The sequence below is a fragment of the Trichomycterus rosablanca genome, chromosome 27 (genome assembly GCF_030014385.1).
Source record: "Trichomycterus rosablanca isolate fTriRos1 chromosome 27, fTriRos1.hap1, whole genome shotgun sequence".
In the NCBI taxonomy this organism is placed as follows: domain Eukaryota; kingdom Metazoa; phylum Chordata; class Actinopteri; order Siluriformes; family Trichomycteridae; genus Trichomycterus; species Trichomycterus rosablanca.
The window spans coordinates 10,338,976-10,352,393 of NC_086014.1; the positions used below are offsets into that span (position 1 = coordinate 10,338,976).

Here is a 13,418-nt window from a genome sequence, read left to right on the forward strand (position 1 = left end):
TCGAATACTTTTTCACAGCAGTGTAGTTTATAGCTCATAACACTGTGTTCTACAGCACCACTATGTACTATTATCTATAGAATTTGGGTCTATTTGATACCGATAGATCTGTGATGTTGCGACCCTGTGTTGAGCTTCATTTTCTGATTCGCAGGTGAGTAACAGCTCAGGTGAGACTCTGGGAGCTGACAGCGACCTGAGCAGTGTAGCCGGAGACGGACTGGCCGGTCGCCCCTCTCCTCACCTGGCCGCGTCCCGCTCCACTCTGTCAGACAGCGAGATAGAGACCAACCCTGCCACCAGCTCTGTGTTTGTAAGGGTCAACGACCTTAATCCTCTAACTCTCGAATGCAATATGGTTTAGATCATCTAATATACATCTTGTATGTATGAATAAAAGTTGTTGCACTTTGAGACTCCTATAAATACAAGATATTTTGTTACTCACTCAGGGAAAAACCCATAAACTGAAGCCAGGCTTGAAGGAACCTGTCGGTGGTGCGCCTAAGGGGGTTCCTATCCTGCCTCCTGAAGATGTCAGCATGAGGATCTACCTGTGCGAGGGACTTCTGGGTAGGACATCACTCATTTTACTTTTAATTGCACTGGGCTCAGATGCAACCGTGTGTGACTTTTAGCATCAGTCCACACTAATGTACTTTATTGTATATCTAATTAGTACACTAGAAGCTCATTAGGTCCCACTTTAATAACACCGAGATCCCGCCCACCTTTACACCAATATACCTATAAGTTTCTCCAGCTGTTAAATCATATTACACTAAGCTGAGAAACTAGATAGAACAAATTAAGCCTTTTTTGCCTAAATAGGGAGCTGTAATTGTTTACACAGTTACACGAGCTCTTGAACCTTGCTTTCTGGTACCCTCAGGTACTGTGGTTTGCTCCCATCTCCCAAAACCTGAATTGCCCATTAGGTGTGTAAGTGTGTGAAGGCCTGCAAAGGATTGCGGCCTTGTTACCGGTTGTGTTCTTGCCTCGTGTACAGAGTTTTCGTGTGGAGTTAATTACACTTGAATGCCTAAACTACTTGATTAGCTTTCGGCAAAAGGCTGGTATGACGGCAGCTTTCAATCCCAACCAGGTCAGAGCCTCAGCCGAAATGAGACTCAACTGATCGGTCCAGCTGATTGGTCAAATTCAAGCTTGTACCTGGTTGGTTTGAAAACCTGCAGCCCTTGCTCGGTGGTGTGTTAGTGTCCTAGTTATTTGACTCTATGTGCAGGTTGTTGCTAACCCACTAATGCACTAACACTTTTTTCTCTGCTCTGCTACCCTGCTCTCTCACTTCTCTGTTTCTCATAATGCGGCGTAGGGAGGGATAAGAGCTCGGTGTGGGATCAGCTGGAGGATGCTGCCATGGAAACCTTCTCTCTGAGTAGGGCTTGACTGTGAATAATGACCTGGGATATGCACGCGTGTGTATGCATGGGATGTGTATGACGCATGGATTGCATGATTTATTGCTTTTTTTAAAGTGTGTATGTGTGTGTAGGCACTCAGTAAGGATAGTTACAATATATGTACACTACATGTAGTGTAGTCAACTGAGAATATTACATTTCTGTTTCTTTGTGACTGTGTAACGAATGCATTCATTTATTTCACCTTAGATTTGCTTTTAAAACGTCCCAGCAGGGACTTTCAGAAATAGCACCGCGTCTGCTGACAGCTTTTTTTAATGCACATATTTGAATTTTTCCAGTCACAGCTTTAAAGCAATATTGTCATTATGCATGGTATCATTGAAAAGTCCAATTATCCAATAAAATCTTTCCACAGCTGAATAACATCCCGCATCATCACTGACCACATCATGACATTCACTAATATGTGTGTGTGTGTGTGCGTTATTGTGTCTAGGTAAGGAACGCTCTACTCTGTGGGACCAGCTACAGTTTTGGGAGGATGCCTTTTTGGATGCTGTAATGCTCGAAAGAGAGGGAATGGGTATGGACCAAGGACCACAGGAAATGATTGACCGGTGTGTTCATTTGTTGGGCTTTATGACTTATTTCTGGTCTGTGATGTTGGACAGGTCTATTGTGAATGTACACTGGTGGGGTAGAGTTAATTCATTTTTGTTATCACTCATGTCAGGTACCTTTCACTGGGTGAACATGACCGTAAGAGACTGGAGGACGATGAGGACAGACTGCTGGCCAATCTGTTACACAACATGACAGCCTACATGCTAATGATGAAGGTTTGCATTGGATACAGCTACTTACAGTCACTTCATGCATCATAATATTCACTTCATGCATCATAATACTAAACATGCATACACTTTTTTCTAGGTTAATAAGAATGACATCAAGAAGAAGGTGCGTCGCCTGATGGGGAAGTCGCACATTGGCTTGACATACAGTCAGGAGGTCAACGAGCTCCTAGACCGGCTTTCACAAATGGTAACAGCCAATCAGGTTCTAGAACTACAAACATTAATTGAACTCTGCCTTGCTAAACATATTAACAATTTGTAATAGCTCATAAGTAATTAGAAGGTTATTGGTTTACATGCCATTGCCGCCAAGTTATTTAGCGCTAAAGATACTAACAATAAAGTTACTAACAACAAAGTCTTAATAATATGATAATAGCAATGACAGCAATTATAAAATCATGATAATTGGACAGGACGCCAGTCCTTCACAGGGCTTAATCTACCCCCCTCAGACATAGCCAATCATGTGTAATAATGTTTGTGTAGATACCTGGCCAACCGATAGCACTGCTGCGATTCGAACCTGTTTCTCAGCACTGGTGGGCTAGTGTCACAGACTGCCGCACCCAAGCTTGAATCTCAGTGGTGCTCTCGGCTTGGATGGAAACGTAACGGGAGAAATTGTTTGTGTCTGTGGGAGGAAAGGTCATTTAGGGTTTTTCCTCATAGCTGCTCATAGTTCCTCATAGTTGTATTTTGTGGGTCGAAGACACTCATTAGCTACGCTGTGTTGTGTGACATTGTAGAATGGAAGGGAGCTTTCCATAAGACCGAGCGGCAGCCGGCACATAAAGAAGCAGACTTTTGTGGTGCATGCGGGAACTGATACCACAGGCGACATATTCTTCATGGAGGTAAGTGTGAGTGGTAAATGAAGGTCATGTGACTACGATTTTAATCTTGTTTCAATAACTGACGCATCTATTCCCATGTGTGTGTTTTTGCATCTGTGCAGGTGTGTGATGACTGCATTGTACTGCGCAGCAACATCGGGACGGTGTATGAACGCTGGTGGTACGAGAAGCTGATCAATATGACCTACTGCCCCAAGACCAAAGTGCTGTGTCTGTGGAGAAGAAATGGACAGGAGACTCAGCTCAACAAGTTCTACACCAAGAAGGTCTGAATACGCCTCCTACTGCTCACATGCATTAATACATTTAATTCAACTATAGTCCTAATCATAATATGAAGCATCACAGTTATGTTTGTCTGCATGTAATGAAGTGATGAGTGGAATAGGTGCTTTAGGTCTGACTGTTATATATCTGTGTGCACACTAGTGTCGAGAACTGTACTACTGTGTGAAAGACAGCATGGAACGTGCAGCGGCACGACAACAAAGCATCAAACCAGGTACGAATGCAATGAGGGAAGAAGTGTGTGGGCCTGTTAGATTAATACAACAACGATTGGCTGTTGTTCACAGGGTGGGTAAGCCGGACAGGGGTTCCTCGTAACTGGTGCAATTACGACCTCTGCTGGCTGATTGATGGTGGAATAATGCTGATCAGGGTGTGGCTCTCCGTGCACAAGGCTGATCAGCATATGGGCTCGCCTCGTGCAGGTGAAAAAAGGCAGTCTGTACTGAGCATGTGTCAGAGGGGGCGTGTGTCACTTGCAAAGCAGTGGAGTTGTAGGGGAGAATGCTAATAAAATAACAGATTGTTTGTCTGCAAATGCTAAATTTGGGCACCCTTGGTCAAATTCCTGGTCACTTTGAGAGATGGCCAACTTTACAGACCAAACTAAATAATAATGTGATAACGTGTTTGCTTACATAGGTCCAGAACTAGGAGGAGAGTTCCCAGTGCAGGATATGAAGACAGGTGAAGGAGGTCTGCTCCAGGTCACTCTCGAAGGAATCAATTTAAAGTTCATGCACAGCCAGGTAGGAGCCTACTGTAACGTCCGTTTACCATGCATGAATGTCTATGCCCACCCCTGCCCATCACCAGTTTCTCTCTTCTGGTCATTTTCTACTTCTGTCTGGTAGTAATTCTCTACTTTTCTCTTGCTTCCATGCCTTTTCCATACTGTCTTTCTTTGTGTGGCTTTCTTCCTCAAAGAACTTCATCAAACAGCAAGAGTTCCTAATAGCACAGTAGTTCGGGATATACAGAAATGCAGGGTATACAGTTGCAATGAGAAATATTTACCCCCCCCACACACACACACACAATTTAATGAAACTTGACCAGACGGCTCAGTAAACAGAGAACCACTAAAAGGCTAGAAACACCTCTTTTTGGAATCCTCGCTCCCACTCCCAATTCTTCTAGCGCAAAAGCTTCCAGCTTATCGACGTTTAACGCTTACATGCTGCAACTGCTTACTTTAAATCCCACCAAATATTATCTACTGGATTTATATCTGCAGACTGAGAAGGCCATTCCAGAATATTCCATGACCAAGTCTGCTTGGGGTCATTGCCTCACTGAAATATTTCCAATTGCAACTCTATACATGTTAAAATACATGTACATATAATACATATAGACAATTTGAATATAATTTGGTTATCAGAAAAGTTCTTGGAGGAATAGCCTTTTTGTTTTGGCTTTATTTGCTGTGTGTTTGTATTTGAGTTGCCTAATGACTCGCGGATATTTGTAATAAAAATTTTTTTTTTTTAAACAGCACACATGACTGTGTCAGTACTAACTGTTATTCACTGTGGTACCAACCCCTTGTCTTTACAGTGTGTGGGTGTGTTGGTGTGAATTTTGAAATGTGTTTGGTATGAGGTAAGATATAGGACCGTAAATACAAACAAATAGTGGGAAGTCAGTGTAAAGAGGCAGGTATTTATTATAAGGTTTTAATCACATGAGCACCAGTTGTCTTGAAGAGTGCATAATAATACAACGAGGTGACCTTGCTTTACCCCATTGCTTGTTCCACTGCTTTACTCCACATCCACTTTTTATGAAGGTTTAAAGATTTTAAAAAGAGACACTTATTTTAGATCATTAAGTATTTATTTAGCACTAAAAAGCATAAAACCCATCATAGCATTTTGCTTTGCTTCATTTGACATGTTGATGTGAAATGAAGGAAGCCTTATTAAAAGATTTATATAATCTGTTGATTATGCATGAGAGGTTTTTATATTTATGTTTTAAATAGATGAATATTTTAGTGTATAGCAAGGATAGTGTAACTAGTCACACACACCAGTTCTTTTTGACCAGATATAATACCTAGCTTAAAAATCCACCATCGTTTTTGGTTAAAGCAGACAGCAATGATCATTTTAGCACATCTTATTTGGTGGAGACTAATTAAATGACATTAATAATCATCCATCAAGTAAGGGATCTAATTTTAGATTAGCGCATAACTGGAGTGGGACTTTAAATAAGCCTTTAGACAGAAAAATACTAAGGATGTTAAAGGAAATAATGACTATGAAGGCACAGTACACTTCTGGGAAATCAACAAACCTTCTGTGTTGCATGGAATTGCAGTACATCTAACGAATGGGTTGGTTACATATTAAAACCTTAATGTTTAGGGATCCATAGCACTAACGGTTTCTCAGTCTTAGTGTCACATCCTTGTCCATTCTTGTAATGGTAAAATCCTGTATATGTTTATGCGCTCACAATTTTTCCGTTTTAGAACTATAGGTACTATGGTTCCTTCGAGGTAAGCTAGATAAGATCAGAACCTATAAATCAAATGTCTCTTGTGTACAGTAATAATAGGCATAAAGCACAGAGGTGCGAACCTCTGTGCACAACCTGGTTTATTTTAGATCAGTGCAGAGTGAAATATATTCCAATAATAGGAGTCTATCGAATGAATTCATCTCCCTCAGTTGGGTAGTTTAGAAGCTGGACGTTGTGCAGAAGTCGATGCTGCTTCATCCGCGCTGTAGCTTGTTTCCCCGAGGTTGCCGGTCCGCACTGCTGGCGGAGGAGGCATTGGAGGGCAATGGAGTGGGATTTACAGCAAGGTTTTAAACCAACTAAATACAATCATTTCTTAGCAAGGCATGTTTTTTCATTCATTTGCATTTCTATATTTATTACTTGAGAGAGCTCACTGAGCGTTACTGGTGGGAACGTAGCGTGGGTGGTTTATTTTTCTGCTCTTTTGTGCGATAATAATCCAAAGCGTTTCTCTCCCATGCTCTCTCTCCCTGCAAGGAGCGGAAGGTACACCACCTCTGCTGTCTTTGCTTGTCAGCAGTTGTTTTTCCCCAAATATACTCTCCTTTTGTTCTTTTATTCCATTTGTAGCTATTGTAGCAGACCTCATGTCTTTTTTTTTAAATCTGTTTCTTTATGTTCGGATGATGGAATTTTTCATGTGAGTTTTTACACGGGCCTGTGGAGCATATGGAACATTCAACCAGTCAGTCGTAATCAGATTTTCTGATTGTGTCTGCCCTCTGTGTGGTAAACTGGTGCGGTGTTTCATATCTGTTATTTGATTGGCCTGCATACAAACACTATATGGCCAAAAGTATTTGGACACCTGGTTATGAGCTTTCCAAAACAAATGGGATTTAAATAGAGTGACAGAGAGTGATCGTTTCAGCTATATCACAGCCAAGTAGTCAATAGAGCATTTGGATGGCTGGGCACTAATGTTGGTCAAAAAAGTCTCAATTGATGATCTGGTACATTCCAAAGCTGTTCAAATCAGGGCTCTGTGCAGGCCACTGGAGTTTCTTTGTCTTTATAAACCTTGCTTAGTACGCCAGCCTTCCCTAAACTGTTGCTGGAAGCTGGAAGCATTTTATTTCCTTTTATATAATTGATTTATCGCACCCGCACACACAAATTCAAAATTTAGAAGGGGTGTCCCAACACTTTTGTCCTAAATTTGCTCAAATGAATTACCTTCTATAGGATTGTGCTTTAAGGTGACTGCTGCAGTCATTTTATTGAAGATTTATCTTAAGTAAAACCTTGTTTTCTTTTATTTCTTTATTGATGGGTAATATAGGGCACTGTATTCATGTTAAAACAGACGTCTGTGATCACGTTATTCATTTGGCCTGTGTAAGCATCTCAGCATGAAAACTTCCTCTCTTTCACTGTCTGTAGTCCTTTTAAGTTCTTGTAGTTTTTACTGAGCTTGCTTATTATGTGCCACTTTTGGTTCTCCCCCCCCCCCCCCCCCCCCCCCCCCCCCCCCGTTTTACTGCATACTGACTGTTCTGTTGTGTTTTATTTTCTTCAGTTTGTTCGGTTTTCTTTAGTTTGTTTTCACACGTGCGATTGAGTTGCTAACGGTGTGTTCTGTTCTTTTGTTTGTTTTTCGTTTTAGGTTTTCATAGAGCTGAATCACATTAAAAAGTGCAATACAGTGAAGGGAGTCTTTGTCCTGGAGGAATTTGGTAATTACCCCCATTTTGATTCTCGGCCCGTACACGACACGGCAGTAAACCAAACCGTAGCGCAGTCGAGGTCCGGTGACATGTATGTCATGGCAGTCTTGGGGTGTTTGTTATTTCTTTTACGTATGTGTTCCTTTTCTTGTGGCTGAAAAATTGGAAGGCATGTTTCTTTGTACTAACTCGAAGTCTCACATGGAAGCTTAGAGAGTGCTATAAGAAGGAAAGAAAATACACCGACGAGGCATAACATTATGACAGGTGAAGTGAATAACACTGATTATCTCTTCATCACGGCACCTGTTAGTGGGGGGGGGTATATTAGGCAGCGAGTGAACATTTTATCCTCAAAGTTGATGTTAGAAGCAGGAAAAATGAACAAGCGTAAGGATTTAACAAGGGCCAAATTGTGATGGCGAGACGACTGGGTCAGAGCATCTCCGAGACTGCAGCTCTTGTGGGGTGTTCACAGTCTGCAGTGGTCAGTATCTATCAAAAACGGTCCAAGGAAGGAACAGTGATAAACCGGCGACAGGGTCATGGGCGGCCAAGGCTCATTGATGCACGCGGGGAACGGATGCTGGCCCGTGTGGTCCGATCCAACAGACGAGCTACTGTAGCTGGCCAGAACTGCAGCGATCATTTTCTCCCCCAGACCCAGTGTGTGTGTGTGTGTGTGTGGGCTCGGCTGGCCAATAGCACAACTGAGATTTGAACCTGAGAGCTCAGGATTTTGTTGGTGGTGGGCTAGCGCACTGGCCACTCGAGCCCCCCCTGTTTGTTTATTTATTTTTTTTACATTTATTTACATTTACATATGTGGCATTTAGCAGACAATTTAATCCAAAGAAGACACTTCTATACAATTATAATACAGTTTAAGCAATTGAGGGTTAAGAGCCTTGCTCAGGGGCCCAACTGTCCAGTACCTTAACCACTGAGCTACTGCTGCTTGAAATGACATACGTGTGTTCCAATTATTCAGTCACATAAAAATAACTTCAGAAATTCATAATTTATAAAGACAGCCATGATTTTTATGTCACAAGTGTATTTAAACTCTTAAATTAAATAAACATATTTAACATTTTAGAGTCTTCCAGTTGATATATTAAGTACACAGGGATTTTATTTTATCCATCAGGTGGCAGCCAGCAGGACTGCTAATTGATTATTGGTTTCATTTAAGACTAAACCATACACACAAACAGCGTTAAGTGCAACTTAGTGTTCTGTTTGTTCTCCTTATGAACATTTTACTTATTAAAAAGGACAAACGCGCACAAATAGAATGTTTATACTATTAATACAATAAGCAGTTGCTCAGTACTGAGAGTGTACCCATCAGAGGGAATAGGGCAGCCATAGGTTTTCCTTTAAAACAAAAGCCTCATGTATAAGTTTTTGATAGAAGATGGAAAATCAAATGCCACACTACTTCCCATTCCGCTCAGCTCTTTTATCGGTAGTTTCAGACACAGGGCTAGCCAGGGTTACTGCCGTGTCTTTGTGCTTCCTTTTTGTAATGCGCCCCCTCATCCTTGCTGCTATGAAAACCTTCATTCTCCAGCAGGTAAAGTGCTGTCACCTTTATCTTGATCTCTCCTCATCCTCTGCTTCCTTCTCCCTTACTTGGTCCTTCTTCTAGTTTTTCCTCTCTCTACTGTTATTCATTTTCATAGCATTGGCTGTGTGACATTTTGCTAAGCTCACGTGATCATGCTTGTAACCATTTCATAAGCGGTCGTAAGCCTGACATCACTGCTGGATCACTACTCCCGCTACGATGCTGTCTGTTTAACGTCCACCATGGTGGGGTTATTGTGTAGTGCAGTTCCACCGGAGCTCTCTGTGGTCTAAGCTTAGCAGGGAATGTTTGCATGTGAAAAAAAACACATGGGGAGACCCTTTATGGTTGAGTTGTTGGACCATTTACTGATATAATCCTTGTCCCTACTATTTTTTTACTCATTTATCATTATTAAGTGTACTTATTATGATAAAAAATACTTTAATTAGTAATTATTACAAATACTTACAGTATATGACAATGAATAAGGTGAATATATCTTAACTATAGTTATACAGTAATTTGTCTCAATAGAGCTGGTTAATCAAAATATTTATAAATGGGGTGCTTGGGTAGTGCAGCAGTCTTAACACGTTGATACCACTCATTAGACCTGGCCAGGCGTGCACACAAACAAAATAAGACGTGTACGAGGGAGGGAAGGTCAGGCAGGTTCCTTTGCTGCTAGAAATGTTGCTTTAATACATACTAATGTACACTGTATGATCAGGTATGTGGACATCCCTCCTAATGAGTTTCAGTCACAATGGATTAATTAGAGCAGTCAATCAGTTATGATTTGGGCTGTTCGGTTAGATTTGGAGCCTAGAGTTAGATTCCCACAGACTTAACTCAGCTCCATAGTAACACCTATGGTTTTGGATTGGACTGTACAACAAGCTTATGGTCAGGGGTCCGCATGCTTTGGTCCTACAGTGTACCTTTGTAAAATTGCATGTGTGAATCGATAGCTTAATTCTACTTGTTTTACACAGCAGTCACCCCTAGTTAGGTTGAGAAATAGTTGAGAATGAATATGTCTATATATACTGTATATATGCACCGTGGAACCTCCATTTAACGGACCTTGATTTAACAGACTTCAGCGAACCAAGACCAGTAGTTCAGTAAATGTCCAAAAGCTGAGTAAGAGGCTTTATTTTGTCAGGAGGCTTGCTTTGTTCTCGCCTTTTGTTATATATTTTGAGTGTTTTATGCTTACATTTGCAATTCTAGTGCTTAGTTATGCACCAGCACTGCTCCAGTAGGTGCTTCAGACTCAGAATAATAGATCCTCTGAGTCCCCACTATAGGCATTTCATATATACAGAGGCTATATACAATATGTCTTCTTTCGAATGTCTTTCTCTCCCTCTTTCTCTCCTCCTATTTTGTCATTTCTTACCTCCTCCAAATTGTTTTTTAACCTGTGATTGCAGTTCCTGAAACTAAAGAAGTGGTGATCCATAGGTACAAAACTCCCATGGTAAGAACTCCCAATATACACCAGTGATGTACTGTATATTTATTTTATATTGCTTGGCATTTACCTAATTAAATCAAATTGTCTTTCTTGTCTTATTTTCTTACTCAGGCACATCAGATCTGTTACTCTGTGCTCTGTCTCTTCTCCTACATGGCTGCAGTGAAAGGAAAGGAGACAGAGGGCAAACCCAGGATGCCGTCTCCTCGTCCACTACCCAGCTAGTGCACACTGTACTGCCCGCTGTACTTTACTGTATACTGGCTGTGTCTTAAACCCCCGTGAATGAATCTGCAGCTTGTCCGCGCAGCCTGGCCATCTGCTGTTTTACAGCCGTCTTGAGCTTGTAGCTCGCTCTGCTCTTCTGGACAATATTCCTTACACTCTTCCGTCCACTGAAAGTATTTAAATCACTTCATAGATCAGTAAATATTACAAATCCAGATTCTCTTTGTGCAAACTGTACTTTATGTCCCAAGAGTGTGTAGAGCGCCACATTACGCATACAGACTTTCCTCTATTCATGTAAGCATGCACAGGGTAAATCCTTTGATTTTATTCATCTACTACACCTACAGTAGTTTTCTCAACTGTCTCCTGGTGTAGGTCATACCCATTGTTATTGTGCTTACCTAATGATTTAACCATTCCTACAGTACTTTACCTCAACTCTTATTCATCCAGCCATGGGCAGTGTAATCGTTTCCTTGACTTCTGTTGGTCCAGCCATGCCAACCTTAGTTTTTCAGCTATTCACCTAACCATGAATAGAAGTATTGCCCCCTAACCATGGGCAATAATGCTGGTCCTACACACTATTGTTCAATCACAAACACAGTAGTTTTATTAGTCTCAATTGCTAATCTTGCCATGTCTACACAGTAACACCCTTGACTTGAACTCCTGTTGGTTTAAAAGACCAACAAACATTGTATTATTATTATTAATATTCAACTACAAAGGCCCACAGTAGATAGTAGGTTTGCCTTCTAGACTTCTATTGATCTAACCATGCTTACTGTAATTAATCTAACATGGCTAATGTCTTCTCCTCGACTATTCACATCCAGAGTAGACTGTCGTATACTGTCGTTTTCTCATTACCAAACGAGCCAGAAATCCGCTTCATATCCGCTTCATATTCGCATCTCTTGCATGTGATTGGAGGATCCGCTGGCTTAGCCGAATGAGCCGTCTTGACCCATGCTCACGTCTCCGAATCCATAGACTGTAAGAATAGTCCTGTGTACTCAGTGGTAACGTATCTCTGGTCCGTCCTGTCCGTTGTTGATAAGATGTTCGGGTGAGTGTGCACTGCCTTAGCAGGTGACTATGGCGTGCTACCAACGTAATGTCTCATTGAGCCTGTACTGCTGTTCTGCTGTAAGTAGTCCAAGGTGTGTGTAACTTTAGCTTTTACCCTTGAGCCTACTGTACTAGTTTACTGTAAAGCCTTGTCTGTGAACAGCTGTGAATTGCATGTTGCTGTAAAAAAAAAAAACAAGGGGGTCGGGGGGATACGTAATAATGAATAATGAAGAAAAAAAATTCTATGCTGTACATTTCACTTGAGCAATGTTGAACGTTCTAAAACAAACCGTGGTTTGTTGAGTAGATGTGCAATACTGTAGTGGGTGTGAAGAACAAGCCGTCGAACTGTTCTCTGCTGTCCCCTGCGCGAAAGTAAAAGCCGACCGCGCACGTTTTCAAACGCATTTCGCAACTAGAGGTGTTAATAGGTGTTAGGAACCTGAAGCAGCTGTGTTTGGAGATCTCTTGCATTCAGATGTGGGTCGTCTTCGTGCTGCGTCGTCTTGTCAAATCGGTCAGAGGGAACTGATAAATTTAATGGAGAAATATTTGAACAGTCCCTTCCTAGGTTGTGTACGTTATGCTGTCTTCACTAAACGTTTTATTGATCTTACCTGGTGTTTGGATTTTAAACAGGTATATTTTCAAGTGTTTTTTGTATGTAGCTTGTCCGTCTGCTTTACCAGCTATTATTTTAATGGCCCACTGTCTGTAGATGTAAATAGCACAAAATTTATTCAGCAGGTCTCCAAAGACAGATGTTTTAATGTGAATGCTGAGTGACTGCAAGAACCAGACACTGTAGCATTCAAGTTTATCTGATCGTTTTTTTTCTGTATGTCTACTGATGTGAATGAGAGGAATAAGGGGACAGACACAATGGGTGTAAATATTTCAGTGTTTAAAAAGTATTTATAGAACCTGTACAGCTTTGGCAATATGACAATAAAAGATGTCCAACCCAGATGTGTACCCAGCCTATTCTTCCGTTCCATCGGTTTTGTTCATTCTGCCTGCCAACCACTTCGTTAGCTGATCAATCATGAACCATATGGAACTGAATCTGTGTTGCATCAAGATTTGACATGTTTTCCAGCAGCACAGCACTATATTACGCAAACCCACCACCGCTGAGATCCTGGTTCGAATCCCAGCACTTGATATTAGCTGGCCAGACGCCTACACAGACTTGATTGGCCCCACGATGGTTGCCGCCCGTCCAGGGTGAATTCCTATCTTACGTCCAGAGTTTCTGAGGAAATCGGATCCACGGCGATACTGACCAGAAGGGATTTAAAAGATTTGAATTAATGACTTGAAGAATGAATTTGAGCAGGCATCCAGATACTTAATTTCACAGTGACAATAGGAAGAGATGTCTTCGATACCAGTTGTGTTTGTGTGGACGCCCAGCCGGTCCCCAGATAAAATGTTTTTGCTTTATTATTATGGGTAT

General features: G+C 41.4%; 1 protein-coding gene across 13 annotated transcripts in view; it reads left to right on the forward strand.

Moving 5' to 3' along the window:
- The window catches only part of madd (MAP-kinase activating death domain), a 51,349-nt gene extending 38,423 nt beyond the window's left edge, over window positions 1–12,926 (forward strand). For 5 of the 13 annotated variants that reach the window (XM_062989421.1, XM_062989434.1, XM_062989422.1 and 2 more), the window contains 13 exons: window positions 155–313; window positions 453–573; window positions 1,337–1,399; window positions 1,885–2,005; window positions 2,122–2,227; window positions 2,322–2,432; window positions 2,995–3,102; window positions 3,204–3,368; window positions 3,532–3,604; window positions 4,033–4,139; window positions 7,532–7,601; window positions 10,608–10,654; window positions 10,763–12,926. In XM_062989421.1, coding sequence (XP_062845491.1) covers window positions 155–313; window positions 453–573; window positions 1,337–1,399; window positions 1,885–2,005; window positions 2,122–2,227; window positions 2,322–2,432; window positions 2,995–3,102; window positions 3,204–3,368; window positions 3,532–3,604; window positions 4,033–4,139; window positions 7,532–7,601; window positions 10,608–10,654; window positions 10,763–10,876 — 1,365 coding nt within the window. In that variant the 3' untranslated portion in view covers window positions 10,877–12,926. The remainder of the gene's footprint in view (window positions 1–154; window positions 314–452; window positions 574–1,336; window positions 1,400–1,884; window positions 2,006–2,121; window positions 2,228–2,321; window positions 2,433–2,994; window positions 3,103–3,203; window positions 3,369–3,531; window positions 3,605–4,032; window positions 4,140–7,531; window positions 7,602–10,607; window positions 10,655–10,762) is intronic. The other 8 variants (XM_062989427.1, XM_062989428.1, XM_062989431.1 and 5 more) reach the window with 3 other exon arrangements.
- The last annotated feature ends 492 nt before the right edge of the window (window positions 12,927–13,418 follow it).